The sequence below is a fragment of the Macrobrachium rosenbergii genome, chromosome 55 (assembly GCF_040412425.1).
Source record: "Macrobrachium rosenbergii isolate ZJJX-2024 chromosome 55, ASM4041242v1, whole genome shotgun sequence".
NCBI lineage: Eukaryota > Metazoa > Arthropoda > Malacostraca > Decapoda > Palaemonidae > Macrobrachium > Macrobrachium rosenbergii.
In genome coordinates, this window is record NC_089795.1 from 36,053,189 (window position 1) to 36,075,709 (window position 22,521).

Consider the following 22,521-nt stretch of genomic DNA (forward strand, 5'->3'; position numbering starts at 1 on the left):
TTAAAAAAAAAAAGTTTTTACCACATCAAAATAATACATGATTTTATGTATTAGAAAATGAAAATCTTGTGTCGCCAAAAATTATTCCTGTTTTTGGAATATTTGATTCCTTTTTTCTCGATTTACATGGTTTAATGTTTGTCACCAAGTCATAAAAAAATTTAACTTAGATAATGTTCGAACTTTTTTTGAGTGTGCGAGCTTATACAGTACAATTTTCAAGACACTAGAAATATGGGGTTTTAAGGGGTCCTCTGCGTGTCATGGCAGGTATATGAATGTCATATAATGTTTTATGCTTTCTGTAATTTTCTTAATGGGAGCATATTCGCTTTGTTTTTGCTGGGTGAAGACATGTCTCTTTGACCGAATCTGACTATCAGATTTAGAAACTGTATATCAGTCTTCACGCCTTTATTTAAGCAGCCTTCGGCTAAAGTGATCCTGATCGTTACACCCAACTTTCAGGTAACCTCTGTTTTGAAGCACTTTCTATAATTTAGTTAGCACTGTTGACAAGATGTATTTTTTCTGGAAAATTATGTAGCAGCACCAAGATGAGCAGTGTATTAATCCTTCAGTGTATTTTTTAAAGTAAAAGGTCTGTCCTGTCAATTGGAAATGCACTTGATTCCTGTAGAATTGCGCGAGCTAGGTTGTGACGGCATTAAGCTTGGTAATATCACTAGGTAACATTCTTCGTCTCCTCCTGGATTTGAAAGTAACTTTCAAACATGGATCTGTATGCACAGAACGCCATCAGATGGTCAGAGCGAAGCCTCTTGAGTTTTGTGCATTTTCAGAAGCTGCGTCCCTTTCACAAAGATGCAGTTTTCGTTCTTCCTAAAATTAACTCCTCCCCTCCATCAGTAAGTCAAATCGTGCCAAGTGAGGGTCGAAGGAAATGGCGCATGGGGCCCCAGAGGTAAGGGCCTCAATATTTATCACTGGGAGATATTTATCGATTTCATGGTGCCTTTGGTTCATCGCCAACTCTTTACTTTTTTTATGCTACCCATTTCTCTTTCTTCCTTTAAGGAAGTCTCGAAGCTTTTGAAAGTAATTAGATTTGTTTGTAGTTACCTTGAACACGTTTTTCCCAATTTTGCATGTAGCTTGTAGTTCTGCATTTGGAATTCTTGAAAGTTTTCGTGGCTGTGTATTCAAGCATTTATCATTTTGAGTTGTTATTATCACACAGATATATATATATATATATATATATATATATATATATATATATATATATATATATATATATATATATATATATATATATATATATATATATATATATTATGTAGTTTCAGTATTTTTTATTCGTAAATTCCTTCTGTTAAGTATCTGATTTTTATGAATAATTAATATTTTATTTAGAAAAGTCCGTCAGTAATGTCTCGATATACACACATGAGATGGATAATAAAATAAAGGTATTCCCAGCCATGCATTTATTAATACAATATATTCCATATATAGATCCATACATACAGAGACATTTGTAGTACACAAGGAACTAAGGTTTATTAATGTGTTGTCTTTGCTAACCTAACCAAAAGAGCATGAAAATCAAGATAATCCACACATTAGAGTCTCTCCCTTGTCTGCTAGAAAAATTGATGAACGTCTCAACAAATACATTTAGAAAAGGAAAAAGACACAGTGAAAGGATTCAAGTAAAACGTTTAACAGCAACATCGTACGTTATTGAGGGTGGGTTCCATTTCAAGCAAATGTATCCCTCTAATTCTGAAGCCCTCCTCGACGGATTTGTGTTGGAAAATGAAGTGTTCTCACTTGTAAACCTACGGTCGCGCGAGACGGATAGAAAGTGCTATTTTTAAGAGAGAGGGAAGTTGATGGAGTCGTTAAGTCCCCCCCCGGTGAAAGAGATCATCGTCGTCTGGAAGCAATGCGTTTTCAGTCGCGTGTTGATTGGCTGGTTCAGGAGGAACCCCAAGAGCTAAGCTTGATGGGAAAGAATATGAAAGACTAGTCGACCCTTTCGTTCCATTGGGCTGTTGATGTTGTTCTTGTGTGTGTGTCTGACTTTGTTTTTTCCCATTACGTTTCCCAGATCTCCCGCGATTCAGAAGAATGAAGGTGTGTTTTGCCTCTCCTGTCTTCCTCCTGGGAGAAGAAGAATTCAAGGGCGACAGATCATGACACAATCGTTCCCTGTGAAACCTCGCTCTTCTCCTTGTTGTACTACAAGAATCCTGGGACTTAATGTTATGATCCTTATACAAAGGCGCAACAAAAAATGATAGGGGGAAAAAAGAGGAAGGAGACGGGAAAAGTTGAACGGATCGAAGACGTCGAGGGGGCGTGTGAAGTTATGTCCGGCAATAGTGTAATGTAATGAGGGGATTGGTATTGGATACAAAACGAGTATTTAGATATTTTAACCCTCGGTCACTCGTTAGCAGTCGTTGGGCGTTGTTGATGTCATCACATTACTGCTGCTGTTGCATCATTCTACCAAACGCGCCACCGAAAGGCTGTCAAGGGAGATGAAAGAAAAGGAAAGTTACTTTTTGGAAAACTTAGATATTAAATATACACGCATACATTGACAAATTTGTAAATTGTTCCATATTTAATCAGACCGTACCTTGCTTGTCAATAAATCAAACAACAAACAACTATGCTGAAAGCAGATAAGGACAGGCAGCAGAGAGAGGAGAAAGGAATCTAAAAGAATACTTACTCTATTTGTCACTAACTTCGTACACTTAGATCTGCGGAAATAGAGGTTAAAAAAAGAAAATTAGGAAGTAGACTAAAATTAATTTATGCCTACAGTGCTTTTACAAGAACGATTTTATCATATGTGCAGAGAGAGGGAGAACGGATAGACGAATGAGACTGGAAGTATAAAATGATTGTGTGGCCAGACTGCGAGGAGGCAAAAACTGTCCTCTGACTACGTAGCATGTGAATTTATTTGATGTGTTACTTTTTACAATCCGAGAACTTGTATATTTACAATATGTCAGAGTCAGTGAAAGAGAAGGAATGTTCATGCATTATAATCAATCACTTGGTTAGTTTGTAAGACAGGCTGAAAGAACAAAAGAACCTCGAAGGTAGCCAAGCATAGTCACCGCATGGAACCAGTCCACAGGAGCTCTTAAGTCAGCTTTTGTTATTTTGGGAGTCCATTTATCTTCTGGCAAGAAAAGTCAGATTGTGGTTATCAATTTGATTGTCAGTATTTGCATAGCCTTATGCAGAATATGATTGAGATTTGATTTCTTAATTTAGAAGGAGAGATTGCTTTTTAGTTACGTTTATTAGTTTATTTTGGATTTTATGAATGAAATTAATGAATATATTCCATCGTTAATATACTGCATTATGCCACAGAAATTTAAAGGAAAGTTACTGCGGTCCGAAGAGAGCGCTGGTAAGTCGGAAAGAAGCTGAAGTTAAGCATAATTCCTTGTTTTCTTATTCTTGCGCTTGCTGAAGCAGTGGCTGTGAATACGGTGACCTTACCTGGGGGGACATACGAGCCATTGAACCGGCACGTCCTTTCACCTTAGCTTTGTTAGCGACTTGTTCTGCGTTGTCAGCACGTTCCTCAGCTTCCTCCAGCTCCTGCTGGGCCTTGCGGAACTTGGCTAAGTTGAGGGCGGCAATTTCCTCAGCCTCCTCGATCTGCCGCTTGTAGGTCTTGATCTTCTGCTGGAGCTTGTCGACCAGATCCTGCATCCTCTCGTGGTTCTTCTTGTCCTCGTCGGACTGGAAGGTGAGCTCCTTGATGCGTCTCTCGCACTTCCTCAGGTTCTTCTGAGCGTCGGCGTGGCGGCGGGCTTCATCGTCCAGTTGGCTCTCGAGTTCACGGACGCGCTTCTCGAGTTTCTCAAGGGCCTTCTTGCCTGCCTTGAGGGCGTTGCCTTCAACCTCCTCTAACCGGACCTGAAGTTCTTTCACCTGGACCTCCAGCCCCTTGCGCATCTTCTCCTGAGTCTGGGCGTGTTCCTGCTCTGCTCTGAGCTCGTCTGCAAGGCGGGCGGCATCGACCATGGCTTTCTTGGCCTTCTCCTCTGAGTTCTTGGCTTCATTCAACATCTCGTCAAGATCAGCCTGTTGAGGAGAATGAGGGCGAGTGTCTTGCTAAATATCGACCTCTTTCAGGATCTATTAACTCGTTTGTTGTGAGTTTCAATAAATGAGTTTATGTATGTGTTATTATGTGTTTGTGTGTTTTGATAAATTATAATTCCTTATGCAGCACATACACATATACATATATACACATATATATATATATATATGTGTGTGTATATATATAAATATATATATATATACTGCATAATATATATATATAAGCTTAGGTATTAGAGTTAAGTGTAAAATATGTTTTATAATTGCATATAATTTTAATACGTTTGTTTTAAGTAATTTAAATATAGTGTATCTGGTATTTAGTCTGTTTGCGTAAATGAGCAAATTATATATATTGGAATAAATATAGAGAGATAAATAGATAATTAGAGAGATATATATGTTAAAATCCAGTGGCCTACTGAGGAAATATATATGTATGTATAAATAGGAGAGAAATGTTGGGATATACCTAGATAATAACATAATAATTATGTATGTATGTATGTATTTGAATATATATACACTGTAAAATGTTTATGACTGCATATGTATAATATATTTGTTAAAAAAATATATATAGTATATATATATATATATATTTTCCCCATATATAATATATATATATATATATATATATATATATATATATATATATATACTATATATTTGGGGAGATTTTGTCTATTCAATTCTCTTTTCCCCTTTCTTTCTTATATTTATTTATATATATAAAGAAAAACAGCTGGAGAAACTCAAAATCTTAAAAAAAAAAATACATTTTCTATAGTTATATGTACTAGCTATTGGCCTTGTCCTTACATGAAGTGTCTGCATCTCGCTCTCCAACTTCCTCTTGTACGACAATGAGGCTGTTCTGAGGGGTAATCATTGGGGTGGTCGTGTGAGCCTCCACCAGGTTCCAGCCTCTGCTTGGCGCCTGCCGCGGTCTGACTGTTCCAGGAGAGTTCTGGATTCTTCCAGCTCGCCATGGAGGGCGTTGGCTCTGCGCTCGGCAATGCCATTTTGTTCTCAGTACTCTCTGAAGGCGCTGCTCCTCTCCTCCATGGTCTGGTTCCTTCATTTCTCCCACCAGTTTCTTGATGTGTTTCTGCAGGTCAGCGTTGGCCTTGTTGGAGTGGTCGAGGGCGATCTCGAGCTCGTTGATGTCGGACTCGAGTTTCTTCTTCATCCTGGGGCCTCAGCACTTACCCGCAACTTCGGCCTCTGGGAAGCCTGCATAAGTCGATAGCACGCTGAGTGGCATTCCCTAACTGGAACGGGAAAAGTTTAAAGGTTATTTACGTTTTTAGTTGGTATTTTAGTGATTACAACTTTTATACGATGTTTATTATTCATTTATTTCTACGGAGGTTGGTAACCTGAAGGTTGTTTTGTAAAAATGTTTGATTTGAATCGAACCCATAAAGAGAGGTAAGATTTTTGCGTTATATGAAGAAGTGCATTACTTGACCTTAGAGAAGCCTTCAACTGTCTCAGTATGAAAAATAAATTTCTGAATGCTTGGAAATTATAATAGTTGTTTATCGTTCAGTTAAGTTTATATTTTGGAGTCTAAGATGAAAAACCTACCGTGTGTTTTCGAACTCTTCTTCCTTTTCTTGAATTCTCCTGTCGATCTCCTGCCTGACCTGGCTGAGTTCGAGCTGAGCTCTTAGAACCTTGTTTTCTTCCTGTTCTAGAGCTGCTTCTGCTTCTTCTAGAGCAGCCTGAAGCTCTTCCTTCTCGATTTCGAGTCTCTTGCGGTTCTTTTCGACTTCGTGAAGGGAGCGGCCTCCTTCACCAATTTGGTCCATGAGGTCCTTGATCTCATCGGCGAGGTTCTTGTTTTCTCGTCGGACGCCGTCGAGCTGCTCGAGGTTCTCCTCGTAAGCTGCCTTGACACGGAAAAGTTCCGTGGAGTAGTTGCGGCATTCCTTCTGAGAAGCGTCAAGCTCAGCAGCAAGGTCATCGACCTTCATTTTCCATTCAGAGATGATCTTATCGAAGTTCTTCTGTTTCTTTTCAGCGGCAGCGGCCAAGGTCTGAGCGCGCTCAACCTCAATCTGCATGTCCTCGAGCTCGGTGCAGACACGCTGCTTTGTCTTTTCGAGGTTCATGTTCTTGACATTGAGCTGCTCAATCTGCTGTTCAGCTTCTTCCAGGCGGGCAGCAAGCTTGAGACGGGCAGCTTCCAGCTCTTCGGCGCGTGCCACGCCTTCAGATTCATACTTGGCGCGCCACATCTGAGCCTCGGCATTCGACTTAGAAAGTTGACGTTGGAGGTCAGCCTTTGCTTCGCCTTCTTCGTCGAGTTGCTCTCGGAGGCCGTCGATGTCATGTTCCAAGTTTCTGAATTTGCCGAGGAGAGTAGCACGTTCCTGTAAGATAAAATATTTTGAATTAGATATATTCAGTGTATTCTTTGCTTTCAGCCTTGCAGTATACATTTAATCGAAAACTATACACAATTTCTTACGGGTTAAGGGATGACTTACTCTGCTCTCATCGTCGGCGAGTTTGCGGGTATCCTCGAGCTGGTTGGTGAGAGAGAGCTTAAGCTTAGAGAGCTGTCCGACCTGGCTTTCGGCTTCTTCCAGCTGGCGCAGGAGGTCGGCGTTTTCAACGGCAAGCTTCTTCTTTGTGGCATCGAAATCGTTCAGGGTGCGGTTGGCTTCATCGAGCTTGGACTGGATTTCATTGGCCTGGTGTTGCAACTGCTTGTTCATCTTTTCAGCCGCAGCCTGTTGTTTTGCAATGAGGGGGAGGGGACAAATGTTGCAGGTTAGAAAAGTGATGTCATTTGTGTTTTGCAGAAATTTCAATATGTCAAAGTAATAATTAAATCTCTTGAAATGAATCTCTTTCTGTATTTCTCTGTATTTGAATACAATGGATTATTGGATGAAGTTTTGTTGGTGTAATTAAGTATAATTTGGCATATTTCACGGATTTGTATTGCACGAAGAGTCTACCAAGAATGTTTCGACTAAGAATGTGACAAGAATTCTAAGAGTTGTTTTACGAGAAGAGACAAAACCACAAGAACTGGTACCACAGGAAACACGAGATAAAAAGATGAAGGTGGAAGCAGGCAGAAGAACCATTTTAATGAGAGATTTTTAGTGATTTTGTCTACCTGCTCCCTGGCGGTGTGGTTTAAAGCCTGTTTTGCATCATCCAGCTCTGACGATACACGCTGCTTCTCGAATTCTAGTCTACAGGAAGAATGTGAACGAGGGTCAAAACTGGTGGGGCTATAGCTACTGGCTAATGGAAAAATATAACCTAGATTTTGGTACTAGAGTAAGCTTGGTTTGAATCTCGCAAAGGAATGGATAATCCCATCCAGGATTTTTGACTTGTGTGCGGGACTCTGTTACGTAGTACGTAGCACAAAATAAAGAAAGTGATGGTACATGCAAGCCAAGAGATTAAAAAGCACAAAGCAGAGCAAAGTTACTTCCAGCTTCTGTCTGACTGCTGCTGTCGCACATGTGTTACTACTAACTTTTTTTTTCCTGAAATACTCGACCAGCATTAAGGTGACTTCCCGAATGAAGGCATTCCCATGAACAATTCTAGGACGTGAAAGCTAAAATGTTTTCGTCTATGATTTAGCAACGACTGCTAATGATATGAACATACACGATGGCTCTATTATATGAACGTGGATGCTGTGTGCCCTTGGGTTACCTTATCTGAAGCCATATGGTCTGTTGCAAACTTCAAATCATCAGCTTGGGCCTTCAGCTGAGACTTTTCCTTCTCAAGCCTGTTAGGATATCGTGTGGGTTAGCAAGTTTACGTTTGATTAAAAGGGTAGAGTCAGCAATTAAGAGACTGATTTTTGTTATGGATAATCCTAAGTTTACTTTATATATATATATATATATATATATATATATATATATATATATATATATATATATATATATATATACTATATATATATATAAAAATAAACTGTGCAGTATATCCATACCAAATTTCTGTGAAGGCAATTTGTTACTGGTGACGGGGTCAGTAGATGAAGTTAAAAGTTTTTATTTTTCTTTTGGTAGCGAGTGATTAGCAACAGCTTGTTCTGGGCGCACTAGTAGCATCAGTTCTTATGAATATGGGTGTGGTACCACGCCAGGGGTATTTGCAAGCTGCTTTACCTTGTCATTACTGAGCATATCAGCTGCAGATCGGGCATCATTGAGTTCCGAAGAGAGAGTAGTCTTTTCACGCTCCGCCCTGAGATTTGGGTCACAGGTAAATACTAAGGAATTTTCTTGCTTGGGATAAAAAGTTTTATTGCTACATTAAGCCCACCACACTCGTGTTACCCAAGAAGGCGAGTATGAGGCAGGTTCTATTTACTTGCATTCACTAATGCGCAGGGTTTACTGGGTGTGACTCATTTCATTTTGAAAGTGAAATGAAAAAAAAGCACGGAAGGAGAACAAATAAGAAGGAAATAAAATGTTAATAGAGTGCGGAAAGTCACGGAAAAGCAACGTAAAAAAAAATAATGGGTAAAGAAAAATGCAAACAAGTCTCTCGTAGCTCTCAAGCTAGGAGATGGTAATTATGAATGGATCAGCTGATTCAATGCTTGTATCTATAGCATTTCAGCCGTCCCTTCAGAAAGCTAAAGAAAAAAAAATATATTCTCATCAAAAGGCAGGCAGGTGGTAACATCTCGTAGGACTGTCAATTTTGATTTGTTTGTTTGTTTGAAAGAAATAATGAGTTTTATTATTTGGCAGAAGTGGTGGCCAATATGTTTTCTGGATCAGGTTTTTCTTCTGTTACCTTATCTCTTGCCAGGCCGTCCATAGCCGCCTTAGCATCTTCCGCTTCTCTCTTGATTGCCTCCTTATCTTTCTCAGTCCTAGAGTGGACGGGTTTGATATTGGCCACCAAATGAAGCAAAAGGAATCGAACCAAAGAAGAAAAATATGAAACGAAAGCACAATTATTATTGTTATTGAGCAACCAAAATGAAGAAGAGGGGAAACAGAAATTAAGGGCACGTAGCTTTTTTTTTTTTTTTTTTGCTGTTAGCATGGGTTAGAACAGGACATCGATTTGATAATGCATCATATAGAACGTGAAAATGATTGTATTTAAATTGAAGCTACACTTTAATTCACTGATCTAGAAAAATAAATATAAATAGCACATTGAATATTCTCTTTATGTTCATCAATATGAAAACCTTAGTAGTTTATTTTTTTGACTAATGCAGCAAGGTAAGTAATATACATTGATATATACTTTGTTGTTTCTCATACCTGGCCTTCATCTTATTGAGGTGGTCGATTTGTTCAGACATTTCTGCAACTGCATCGTTGTGCTTCTTCCTAAGACTGGCGAGAGCCGATTCATGCTGGATGTTGGACTCTTCCAGGTCGCGGCGAAGTTTGGCCAGCTCGGCCTCTCTCTTCTTATTGAGTTCGATCTGGGCAGCTGTGGCACCACCGGCCTCATCGAGACGCTCACCAAGCTCTTCCAGTTCACGTCCGAGGTGAGTTTTCGACTTTTCAGCCTTAGCTCTGGCCTGGCGTTCATGTTCAAGCTCTTCCTCGAGTTCTTCAATGCGGGCTTGCAGTTCCTTAATCTGTTTTTGTAGTTTGGAAACGAGACCTTGCTCGTCCTCAAGCTTGCTGGCCAAGGAGGAGACTTCCTTGTCCTTTCGTTGGATGGTTTGTTCAAGTTCTTTCTTGTTACGCTCGAGGTCTGAAACTGCTTCTTGTGTTAGCTTGAGGTCACCCTCGACTTTTCTCTTTGATTTATCTACTTCACCGCGGAGCTTCTTTTCACGCTCTAGGGAATCCTCGAGTTCATCGAGGGTCGATTCGAGTTTGGCTTTAACCTTGTTGAGATGGTTGCACTTATCTTCGATACCTTGGAGATCTTCCGCTGTCTTCTGGTTGCATTCCTGGAGGTGCTTCTTTTCTTTGTTGATTTTATTGATGAGTTCGTCCTGATGGGCAATCTCATCATTTAGGTTGCGAATTTGGTGATCTTTAGTTGCTTTGTCCTGTTCAGCCTTTTGTATAGAGAGTTCAAGATCTTCAATGTCCTTCTTGAGTCCGCTGATTTCCTGTTCCTGCTTCTTCTTGCCTTGGAAGAGCTGATTACGAGCTTCCTCCTCCTGCTGTAGGCGCTCAGTGGTTTCCTGAGAGTAGAAATAAGATAATCCTTTGGTCACTCAAGCAAATAAAACTTAGAAAAGGGGATCAAGACACACCCTTATCTTCACATTAAACACAAACACTAAAAGACACAAAGACACAACTAATAGTAGATAGATAACTATTCGACTGGTGCACAATGGGTTAGGGAAATCGTGGCAAGTCCTACCTCCACGATGGGGTTGTATAAGGAACCCATTCTGGCTACTGCTAGATTTAGGTATGTGTGTTTTAAGAACAAGTAAGGTAAAATACAGTGGGAGGGGATAAGGACTACTCGTTAACAGATCGTACACAAGACCACAGTGGGGAGCTGGGTCGTTCGTATGGTCGCTACCTGAGCCAGACTGGCGTTTGAGTCTGCCTTCAACCTCAAACTCACCGAGGTTGAGTCATCAAGCCACACCTGGCCACCTCATCATGGCTTACGTAAACAACCCACCCACATCAGGTCTAAAATTATCAACTAATATTTCTCCCGAGGAGTAAGTTCCGCGATTTATGAAAATTAATAAAAATACAGGAAAATTGGAAGGGTTCATCAATGCCAATACTGATTATAGAAACATTTGATGATCATAAAATAAAACGGAGAGGGACCTAAAATTACTCTTAAAAGAATAAAGAACTTTCTAGAAAAACCATTTACTAATACGATGACTAAAAACGGAGGAAATGAGTGAAATTGCTGCTTAAATGATTAAATTGGTGATAAAAACACCAGGTTGGAGTCATGCCTCTTAAGGAGTGTGCACGGTGGAGCGTTTACCAACGACTAATCAGTTGTGCGTGACCAGAATTGAACGGATCTAAATTTAGGACTCACATTGAGCTGAGCTTCCAGGTCCGCCTTCTGGCTCTGCAACTTGGCCTGCTTGTCTAGGTACTCGCTTACATTGCCTTTAGTGGATTCGAGAGCCACCATGAGGTTGTTCTTCTCTTCGAGGAGGGCGAGGTTCTTGGCCTCGAGCTCCTTTCGCAGCTTAGCCTCCCTTTCGTAGTTCTCTTCGGCCTTGGCGGCTTTCTCCTCGAGAGCGCGAATCTCATCCTCGACTCGGGTGACGTTGAGGAGGGGCTTGACCTTCTGCCAGAGACGGTACCAGGCCCAGGTGCGGAGTTGCATGAACTTCCTGAGGTTACGCTGGACGACGATAAGGGCGACGCGCTGCTCCTGCAGTCTCTTGTAAGTCTTTCGGCTGATGTAACCACGGATCCAAGCTTGCATCCAAGAGATAATCTTTGCCAAGCGGTCATCTCGAAGTTCTTCTAAGGTACCCACCACACCGGCGCGGAAGAATACCTGTCCCAAGACCGATACCTCCCCGTTAAGCAAAACAGAAGTAACATACGCCTCTTGCCCTACTTTTTTTCCAGACAGCTTAATTATCTGATTTAAATTAGAATAGTGCATTACTAGTTTGAGATCCTTGAGCATTAAAATTTTTCTAACATATGACTGAATATAAATATTGCAAGATGAATGTTGAATGCTCGTCAGTTCTACTCTAAAAGGGCTTCCTAATAAGGAATTCATTTGCTGAAAAGTTGTATCACTTACCTCATCGACAATGAAAACTACTGTTGTAAAATACAGGGAGAGAAAAGTACAAAGTTATGCTGACAGTAGTAGGAATTATCTGATAAGGATGGCAGCAATAACAGAAACTAATATTACAAGTGGCCATTTAAGATCAAGTAAATTACTTGTTGTAACTGCCTCAGGAGGAAAAGCACAAGATATTGAGTGCATGTGTCAGAGGAACGAAAGTGTACCTTCGTGGAACCATAACGGAACTGACTCGCATCCATATTGATGTGTTCAAGGATTGATTTGCAGGCGATCTTAGGATCAACCTCCTCTGTTCGTTCCTGATGGAGCAGCGGAGGGCACAGGACACGGTATCTGGACAAAACTATGAAGCGTCAAAAACACTCACACTGCAACAACGACGACAAAACAGCTACAACAAGGCTAGGGCAGATGGTATCAGGCACTCTGTTCAGAGGAGGCTGTGTGTGTCTTTCTCCACGACGTGACCTCAGGTTATTTTGGGGAAACACTTTGGGAAAGCAATAATAAATCCCATGTTACACAACATTACACAAGTTTTTCAAGTGTTTTTCTTGAAGAGGTGAAAAAGTGTGTGAATACGATCAAAATTTAAAGTTGGTTCATTGTTTCTGTATTTACTGAAAGTATAATACAACAAAGTCTGATGCTGTACCGGGGCATTACTTTCACGAATGAAACATGGAATGAAAAATAAAGCAAACAGAGCCATTTATGTCAAGAGTACAGGGGATTGTGCATCGATACATTGTCGGTTTGTACCTTTTCTCGTTATTTTAAATAGTAAAATTTTGATTGATGTTTTGCAGAAAAACTCATTGGTTCTTGAGTGATTAAGAATTTAAACCAAGAGAGAGGCATAAACTATAAAATGACCGTCTGGAAAGTTATGATACTTTATTTGAAGATTTTATTGTAATTTAACTCTCTTAGTAGGCAGCCAGTGAACAATAATAATTGGTGCCTTTTGGAGAGATACCAAGAAATCTTTGCTTTTGTTGCATTTCAATTAAGTATGCCACTGTCCAATTATATGTTGTTAATTAACTGTGGAGATAATTATAGGAATAGGACAAAACACATATTGAAAGAAATTAGTAGTTTTTGGGTTGGTTGGTTGGTCGTCCTGCCACCTGTTCCCAGCTCAGAAAACATTGCAAAGAACATCATATCACAGTAACACCTAATAAGGATAAAATAAATTTAGCTAGATATAAATAGAAAAAATGGGACAGTCTTCACCGCCATTTCGAGTCGGTGAATGTAAACAACCCTACAGAGGGAAAATGAGGTTAAAGGGACGATACAGATACAAAAAGGGGTCTATGGATCTATATCTAGGACATCTAAGAACACAGCTAGAAAAATAAGTGAGAACTGCCTTTGTATGCCCCATCCTGTATTTCTCGGCCTCCAGGTTGATGGCTTCAAGGATGACAGCACTTGCTTTCTTTTCATCCTCGGCTGCGTTAGCTGCTTTAGAGGCTAGGATGCCGTATCTGGAGGGCAGAGCAGGACAGGGAGAAGGCTGAGGTTTAGCTGAGAGTCTGTATCTTAAGGACAACCTTACCGATTAAGTCTTCCTTTGTGTTGGTACCAAGCTATTTGTTCAGGTATAACCCAGGGCACTAAGAAAGTTCTCATCTACGGTCTAGAAACTATTCTTCTACAAAAATCTAAGAAGTGCCTTTCTCTGATGCGAAACATGGGCTGACAATCTTTCTTAATTCCTAGACTAATAAAGCAGTCTTCTCACTAAATCTGTTGCATTCATATGATGGCAAAGTCTTTTATTTGCCATGGATAATGAAAGGGAAACTCTCCTAATAGATCTATGTATGTCGACAAATGTGGCCCAGAATAACGGAAGTTCATGGGTGTGTAATGAAAAAATACTCGGGTATGATATAAAACACCTTTCGCTTTCACTAAGCATGCACAGAGGAACACTTGATGCAAGTGAGCACTAACAGACAGAAAATTCTTCATCTCTCCTTTTTTCCGTTATAGAGGAAAAGAGTGAGAGAGAGGGACACAGAGTGTACATCACGTGCCTTCGTATGACCCAGTCTAAACTTTTCAGCGTCAAGCTCGATGATCTCGAGGATGACTTGAGCGGCTTTCTTTTCGTCCTCGGCTGCAGCAGCAGGTTTCGAGGCTAAGATACAGTATCTGATGGAACGAGGAAAGCACCAGTTGCCAAGGTTAAAACAACATGGGTTGAGGAGAACGTTTGCAGGGGCAATATGTTAAAGTTGTGAAGATTTTATTAAGATAAGGAAAATAAGATTTAGTCATAATGAGCTTAAATAGAAATGATAAAAATGTTAGTGCAGGACTGAAAATAATATTTATAAATTAGAAAACGTTCAATTAGAGTTATGAGATGATCATATGGGTCAAGTATAAGTGCTTAATGCTAAGTAAATATTAAAATGAAGCACAGCCAATAAGGAGCATAAAAGTAATATGTAAACCAGTGACAGCTAACAGTAAAGTCACATAAAGTAACATTTAGTATGCGAAATGAACGCAAGCCACGTTTAAATAGCTGATAATACTTAGGTTAGCCTGAGATGCAGAAGGTGAATATGCCAAGATTAAGAATAGCAAGAGAACAAGTGTCGAAAAAACTAAGTAGGAACCTTCGCTTTCCTCTTCTGTGATAATTATCTTACCTGAAGGAATTCACCCCCTTTCCAATGTTGCGCGTCTAAGTATCCGTCCTACCTTCCTATTGAGGCTTATGAAATACCGTAAATCAAGTGAGGTGCTATTTCATTAATCCTGTGCATAGTGATTTTCGTCGTTACTGAATTGTAACAATTTTTCTTAAAATTTTTATAATGAAAACTAACGGCACATACCTTTGGTTTCGTTTATCATTTGCTTTATTAATTTTGCCAGTGATATTGCCATGGTTTTTATGGTGTAAAACCAGCTGAATATCACTTGGACACGAAGGAAGCTGGTTGGGAGAAATGCTACAAACTCTACGGACTTTGATCTTCACGTTTCACTTACTCTGTCGCAAACTGAAATTTTCACATGCATCCAAATTATGCCCGGAGGAAATATTATTTGTTGCATAATTTTTCTGATAGTTCAGATCTTTCAGGAAATTCGAGCATTTTGGTGTTGTAGATGACGGTTGTCAGTTTGTTAAGTCTTGAAAATTGTGTTATTTATTCTGTTGAGATCTTATGAGGGTTTTGGTACATTCACTGACGGGAGCCACCATGTCATGTGTTCTCCCTTGCATAAACTCGTTTTCCGTCTTTGATTATCATTCCTCTTTTCAACGAGGTCTTCATTAAAGAGTAAATAAATTTTTACTCATTTTTTTTAGTGTTCAAGTTCAGTTAGTGAAATTATAGGCGTGTGATACTTACCAGTAATTTGCTATTTACAGAAAACTCGTCTCACCTGTATTTCATATGTAACAGGAAACTTGTTTTGCTCTAAGTTACGAGAAACGTTTGAACTGTAACTGACAAATTACATGGAACATTGTCACTCCTATACCTAACAAGTTACAGTAAAACTCTTTACCTATAGTATACAAATTACATGTATATATGTTTTCCCATATCAGTGTTCCTTAAGAATGTTGGTAATGGCATAAAAATAAACCACAGCACTAAATACGATTTCTTAATCATGTGCTGTATATACGAAATGACATTCAAATGTTTGTGTTAAAAATAAAAAGATAAATTAAATCGAATCCATATTTCCACAGTAGTATTCTTAGGCAGATATATTCCAGGTCAAATTAGTAGAGATAGGAATATGTGCCTTGAATGTAAAGTAAGATATTTATCTTGATACGTATAATTTAATTTTTTGTTCTTTTTTCTAAATATAAAAAACGTAGGTCATCGTTTTTATCTTTACTATTAACACGAATCCTAAAATTTAGATTTACAATTGATAAACGTTGGAAGTAGAGGTCATTGCACAAGTACAAATATATATCCATGTACATATACCTACTTACATTATATATATATATATATATATATATATATATATATATATATATATATATATATATATATATATATATATATTATATATATATATATATATATATATATATATATATATATATATATATATATATATATATATATATATATAATTACATATATATATTTATTATATACTCGTATATTGTATATATAGATAGATATGATATACATACATGTTAGTACTTTTGTATAAAATGTGTGTGCTTGTGTATACTCATTTTATTCAGAACTATATTAACAAGTATATGAATCAAATAATATATATGTGTATATATATAATTATATATATATATATATATATATATATATATATATATATATATATATATATGTATGTATGTCTATATATATAATTATATATTTATCTTTATATATAATATATATATGTAATATATTATATATATATATATATATATATATATATATATATATATATATATATATATATAATATATATATATATATATATATATATATATATATATATATATATAAAATATAATACATATACATACTGTACATGTATATATATATATGTATATATATATATATATATATATATATATAATATATAATATATATAATATATAATATATATATATATATATATATATATATATATATATATATATATATATATATATATATATATATGTGTGTATACATTTCAAAGGTTGAACTTACCTATGCTTGAAATCAGGGTAGACCATCCTGTTAGGGAATCCTTTACGACAGATACGGATGCCTTCAAGCACACCGTTACAAGTCAGTTGATGCATGACAAGAGCTGCATCAATCACACCTGTTAGGGAGAGAATGAGCATTCGGGGGTCATAGACAAGGTTCCCCCCCCTTGAGTTTCCCCTCATGGGGAACCTAATAAGTTTTTTGTGACCGCTTTGCAAGCGAAAGTGATATCACCATATTTTCCCCAAATTTTTGAAAATTAACTTGTGCTATAGATGACCGTTATTTCTTTTAAAAAGTGAACGTTAATTTTAAAAAAAATAACCGTTATTCTTTCCAAAAGTAACTGGCACTCTTGTCTCGAAGATATTCGGTGAACTTCAGTCGCAATCTGTATAGTGAAATGTGATATTGATATAGATAGAAAACGTTCTTAGAGACCTGAAGGGGATTGCGTCTTTATTCCAAATATAATTGCAGTATCTGGAAATTTATTCCATTTTTACTCTTAAATTGTGAGATGCCAAATTTGTACATTACTGCAACATGACGGAGGGATGAAGAGAGATTGTGGCTATAATTATTTCTTGGATCATTTTCAGCTGATTTGTAACTTTAAACAGTTTGAAAGCATTCTTCGTTGTGAGCATTTCTGTATCAGAATTATTGTAATATTTTCTTTACAGTACTTATGCATATTTGATAAAAAATAAGAATTGACAGGATACTGTAAATACAAATATAAACATTCAAATGTCCTCTTTAACGTTTGAAGTAAAGAACAGTAGATATTCAACTAAGCTCATTTTTATTTGCTTCAAGGAACAGAACTCGTAAAACTTGCACCTACCTTTCAGCCATACGGCTTAAAACTAATGCGGAAGAAATCGTTCAGCCCGGAATGGCAAACAGATTTCGCAAGAGAAAGCAGAGACATTCGAAGGTAACAGAAGGATTGAAGGTTTGGTTTGTTAAGGTAAATGGGTGCCATTTATGGTAGAGGAAATCGACATTGGAAATGCAAGTCAGAAACTTAATATTTAGAGGTTATTGTCAGAGCGAGTTGGAAAGGAATTGACAAGCGCACAGTGAGGAAAATATTAAAAAGTAATATTTAACAAGAAAGCAAGCCATGAGGACGGGGATGCCATGTAGGGCTATCTTACCAGGCTCCTTCATTTCATTAGGAATGATGCAACGTACGAAGTGAGGGGCAGTGCTTCGCAAGACTGTCATCAGGTTGTTAAGCTGTTCCTGAAGGGACGAAGGATAACAGCAGGCTAAGGCACGAGATGATTTGTACATTAAAAGAGAAAAGGATTACAGTAAGTCGGGACAGTTTCCCCTTCTCCCGGTCCATCGGGTTTGGAGAACACACAGACATGGCGGATGCACTGGTACTCGTAGTGCTTTCCCGCCCAGGCAATGAGCTACACACGGAATTCAGTGCTATAAGGCTTTATGACAAAGAATGAGAAAAAGGTTGAAGACAGCAACAACAGCAGCAGCAGCAGTAGCAGCAGCAGCTGATGATGATATTTTTCGTCGATTGCTTTTACAAAGAGACTTGTGATAAACACTGAGGTTACGGATGATACACAAGTGGTATAGTCATCTGATACCATACTCTGGACAGTTGAGATACAAAATGAAGACAGTGCACATTTAGACAGTTCTGCATTACATCGTTTTATTGATGGCAACGGAAATTATGAACATAGATGCCGTAAGCACATAAAAGATGTGTTAAAGCTCGGAGGCTGTGGGTGCCCGTAGCTTTATGTTAGGAAAAGTATTTTTTGATGTCCACGATGATGTTACGGTTGTAGTTGGGAGGCCTTACCAGCCGCCTTTATTTCATTGGGGATGATACATCGGATGAAATGAGGAGCTGTACTTCTCAGCACCGTCATCAGGTTGTTTAGCTGTTCCTGAGAAGGGTGAAGGACAAGAGAACTCTAAGATACAAAAAGAAAATAAAATAAGGAGCAAATCACAGTGAGAATCTCATGCTTATTATGCACTCGACCCCTGTATCGGTGGGTTACGAGCATCAAGAACGACAAGAAATGGTAAATCTCGCGACTCTGGAAAGAAAATGTCTTCTTCATCCTTTTCCATTTTCCGTCACGATTCCGGACATTAAAAAAACGTATTTAGACGAGAATATGTTACTGTAGACACTGGTTAGTTTTTGGACTAATTCACACTTATAATAGTGAAGTAAAATTGGCTACTAAACTGGGAGATGGCCTGCATGTAAAGTCCTGAATGATTTGGGGTATCACACGGTACCAGAGGAACCTCGAAAAATCCTCAGGCATCTGTTAGGAAAGGTTTGTATCTAAAGAAGGGACGATACTATCACAAGTTCTACGCCACAGAATTCAGTCTCTCACGAATCTGGGAACCGCTAACCCCTTTAATCTGAACAGGTGACTATTGCAATTTCCCATGAAAACTCAATCTTACCCATAGAGACAGATAGACAGACAAAGAGAAATAGAGTTAAAAAACGAAACCGAAAAACAAAATTATATGAGGGCAAGATGGCCCAACCTTGTTTCATGAAGGTGTTTTACTCTGCTCTGTCGCTACGGAGAGACTCATGTTCAGTTTTGGATACGATACCTCATTTTAGGACAGGAGAGAGAGAGAGAGAGAGAGAGAAGTAAGGGTTGGGCTTGGGAGGCAGTAGGGACCGGGACGGTAGAGGGGGCTCTATGGAGACCTTACCAGGTGACTTTGTTTCATTAGGAATGATGCAACGGATGAAGTGAGGCGCTGTGCTCCTGAGCGTTGTCATCAGGTTGTTGAGCTGCTCCTGTGGAGGACCGCGGTACAGATTAGGAACGCGCCTCAGGAAGACACAGACACGTTCCATGGACAGGAGGATTAATAGGTTGTCCTTTTACTTTTTTTAATAGGTTTCGAAGGATTGAAACCGAAAGAAGGGCATGCGTTCAGAGAAGTCAAGGATAATTACTCAACCTACAGGGGAAGTAAAGGGTGGCAGTTCTGTCCCATTTGTGGTGGTGAGGAAACGTTTGAAAAGAAAATCGTGAAGGAACTTAAATTTAGGACCCACGAAGCGTTGTTTCATAGAGTTCGTGGATAACTCGTCTTTTTTCCTGCAAATAGTGTGGAAGAAACTACGAGGAGGGAACAAAGAGGATGTTTGGGTAGGATGATTTTCTGTGTATTTAGTGTGCAGTTGACGTAGTTCCGCCATTTGTACCACTCCAAGAACGATGTCCATTACAATCTGGAGGCTTAAGGGACGGTTAAGGAGTTGAGACAGGGGAACAGACAGACAGACACGATACGAGCAAGAAAATGAAGGACAAAATGTATGTTGTATCTCAGCTGCGCAGGAGGTAATCGCACGGTCTCGTTTGCTGTTTTGAGAAATCGTTTATTAAATGAAACAGGCTACAAGAAAGGATAAGGTTGGCTGTCAGAATGCCCTAAGAGATGCGGCTAGGAAACTACCTTAAGGATATTCGTCGAGGAAGTTTGTGAAATACAGTTGAACACCGCTAAATAGTAACGACTTCTAATTTGTCTAAAGGGTTGGTTACAAGATCTAGAGCCTCTGTTCTTGCGTTGCAGTACAAGAGTAGGCTAGGCTATAGCGAAGGAACTAAGGGCTTCGTAAGTCTATATGCTTTGAAACTAGAAAAGACGCAAGCAGGAGACTATCACCTAACACATGAGGGTGGTCAGGATTGTCCTTGACAGCACTGGCCTAAGAAGGACTGGTAGGATGCTTTGCTTCCTAATATCTACGAGACTTTCAAAGGACTATAAGGAATATGCGGAGACTGTCTTTCTCATGTTTGTTTATGACACACCAGACACAGAAAAAAAATATGCATCTTTCTCGTTTGAGGTCCAAAGGAACGAATAGCAAGATAAAGGTGCCTTTATGCATTGTTTCTGAGGACACAGCACTCGAAAAAATTTATGGAAGAATCCTTGTCGTGGGGATTTTGTTTTAAGAGGACAAAGAAGGACAAAAAAGAGTACTGAAAATAACAAGGAAAAATACAGTAAAGGAATCAATGAATACATGGCCTCACTGGCTGCCCTTCTATAGCTTTAGGGGTTCCGTGAGAGCTGTATCTGGAGAAAGAAAAAAAAAAGGTGCAAACGAGGGAGGGGCTTGTTGCCTTGGCCCTTTGGTTGTCAAAAAGATGTACAGTAATACGGATAAAAAAATATAGGGCAAAAGAAGTAGTTGCACTGGAAAAAAATGTCTGCTTTCGCGGTGGGATGCAAGTTCATCTGTGTCTTTTTCCCATCGTACTCCGCAATCTTACCAGACTGTTTCAATTCATTAGGGATGATACATCGGATGAAGTGGGGAGAAGTACTCATCAGGGTGGTCATCAGCTTATTGAGCTGTTCCTGGGGTAGTAAGAGGTAGGGAAATGTGATTTAGTTCCTTCGCACTGTAGACCGCAAGACCTTGAGCTAACTGCAGCTATCGTAAGGAATGGGGAGGCAGGTGAAATCATTATGAAGGATGAATAACAAAACGAGCAGAGGATAAGTTGAATTGAAGGGTAAATCATTATGATTTTTAAGGAAATACAAATTGACATAGTGTTGAAAACTGTAAAATAAAATAAACAGGACCTGGGAACATCCAGAGAAATCCATCAGTGACAAATGAAAATGAGTTAACAAAGTAGATGACTGAAGCGTCCGTTAGAAAATAGGAGAATAAATGAGCTGACACAAGCGATGAAAATTGTATACAATGAAAAACCACTAGGTCATTGTAAATGCATATATATGAAAAATAAACTGGAAATAACAGTGTGAAAATAATCCTGCTAATGTATACTTGATGAAAAAAAACATTGTACCGTATGCATATTTAAATGAATAATTCTTTCCATAGAGAGGACATTTAAAAGAACAACAGCTCACAATAAATATTAAGTTCAGTGACATATAGAAATGGTAAGCATAAAAAATATTAAATTATGTACAACAATGAAATTCGTAATTGAATATTATATATTTAATATATGTATTATATAAAATATATACAAGTACATATATATATATATATATATCACTAAATCCACGTTAGAAGGTGAGTGGAAACCGGGACTTTGAACAAGTACTTTCGTAGTTTATTGTACATTTTCAAGTTCACTGAATACAGAAGAAGTTGACAGAGCTTTATATTGTATTCAGTGTGAACTTAAAAATAAATAGAATAAGTAAAGTACTTGTTTAAGCTTTTCACTCAGAAAATTACTTGATATTCTCAAGAACTTCCTTCGTGCTGCATTGATTATATATATATATATATATATATATATATATATATATATATATATATATATATATATATATATATATATATATATATATATTATATATATATATATATATATATATATATTATATATAGTGTGTGTGTGTAAATAATAAATTATATATATATATGTACGTACATACATACACATGAACTAGAAATGATAAGTTGAGTGTAAGTGTGAAAAAAACAATAATAAGTGAACAGAATACAAAATAAGTCTCTTGAGTTATTGTTCCAAGATTAATCTTTAGTAATCCTGACTTCAAGAAATAATAGAAAAAGTCAACAAAGTCATGGAAGAAATCAACAAAGTCATCTTCATATCTATGCTTAATTTACTGATAAACAACATATTTTCTTGTGGTCAAAGCAATTAGATAGTAATCATTTTTTTTTGTTTTACATCTTCGTAATTTTTTTTTTTATTTTCACAACCCTCTGTTGACCACAGGTATTTCAAGGCTCCCAAGACTGTCTGGAATTTAATTTTCTTTTAAAAGTAAACACTTAAAATGTGAACTATATAAGTAACCTTTCGTAAAATGTGAACTATATAAGTAACCTTTAGTAATGAACATGCTTGACCTTAAG

General features: G+C 38.0%; 3 protein-coding genes across 20 annotated transcripts in view; 1 reads left to right on the top strand and 2 right to left on the bottom strand.

Annotated features, from left to right (window-relative positions):
- Positions 1-22,521, top strand: part of sip3 (septin interacting protein 3) — a 315,555-nt gene that overhangs the window by 58,643 nt on the left and 234,391 nt on the right. The gene's annotated exons all lie outside the window — the stretch shown is intronic.
- On the bottom strand, positions 1,437-5,040 carry LOC136835968 (myosin heavy chain, muscle-like). Of its 4 annotated transcripts, none has more exons than XM_067099905.1 (4): positions 4,936-5,040; positions 3,544-4,092; positions 2,711-2,741; positions 1,437-2,501 (listed from the first exon to the last, which is right to left on the bottom strand). In XM_067099905.1, the coding sequence occupies exons 1-3, from the start codon at positions 4,948-4,950 to the stop codon at positions 2,736-2,738; spliced, it is 570 nt and encodes a 189-aa protein (XP_066956006.1). In that variant the 5' UTR covers positions 4,951-5,040; the 3' UTR covers positions 1,437-2,501; positions 2,711-2,735. The 4 variants fall into 4 exon arrangements, with proteins under 4 accessions (XP_066956006.1, XP_066956004.1, XP_066956005.1 ...); XM_067099903.1 differs by having other exon boundaries at positions 3,502-4,092; XM_067099904.1 differs by lacking the exon at positions 2,711-2,741.
- The window catches only part of LOC136835965 (myosin heavy chain, muscle-like), a 42,612-nt gene continuing 25,026 nt past the window's right edge, over positions 4,936-22,521 (bottom strand). For 3 of the 13 annotated variants that reach the window (XM_067099881.1, XM_067099884.1, XM_067099883.1), the window contains exons 13-21: positions 18,436-18,523; positions 16,590-16,707; positions 13,926-14,043; positions 11,128-11,601; positions 9,399-10,285; positions 7,810-7,888; positions 6,612-6,857; positions 5,707-6,494; positions 4,936-5,383 (exon numbers count right to left, since the gene is read on the bottom strand). In XM_067099881.1, the coding sequence (XP_066955982.1) occupies positions 5,302-5,383; positions 5,707-6,494; positions 6,612-6,857; positions 7,810-7,888; positions 9,399-10,285; positions 11,128-11,601; positions 13,926-14,043; positions 16,590-16,707; positions 18,436-18,523 (2,880 nt within the window). In that variant the 3' untranslated portion in view covers positions 4,936-5,301. Of the gene's footprint in view, positions 5,384-5,706; positions 6,495-6,611; positions 6,858-7,252; positions 7,332-7,809; positions 7,889-8,276; positions 8,356-8,916; positions 8,996-9,398; positions 10,286-11,127; positions 11,602-13,252; positions 13,371-13,925; positions 14,044-16,589; positions 16,708-18,435; positions 18,524-19,328; positions 19,417-20,914; positions 21,003-22,521 lie in introns of all 13 variants that reach the window. The other 10 variants (XM_067099892.1, XM_067099893.1, XM_067099894.1 and 7 more) reach the window with 6 other exon arrangements.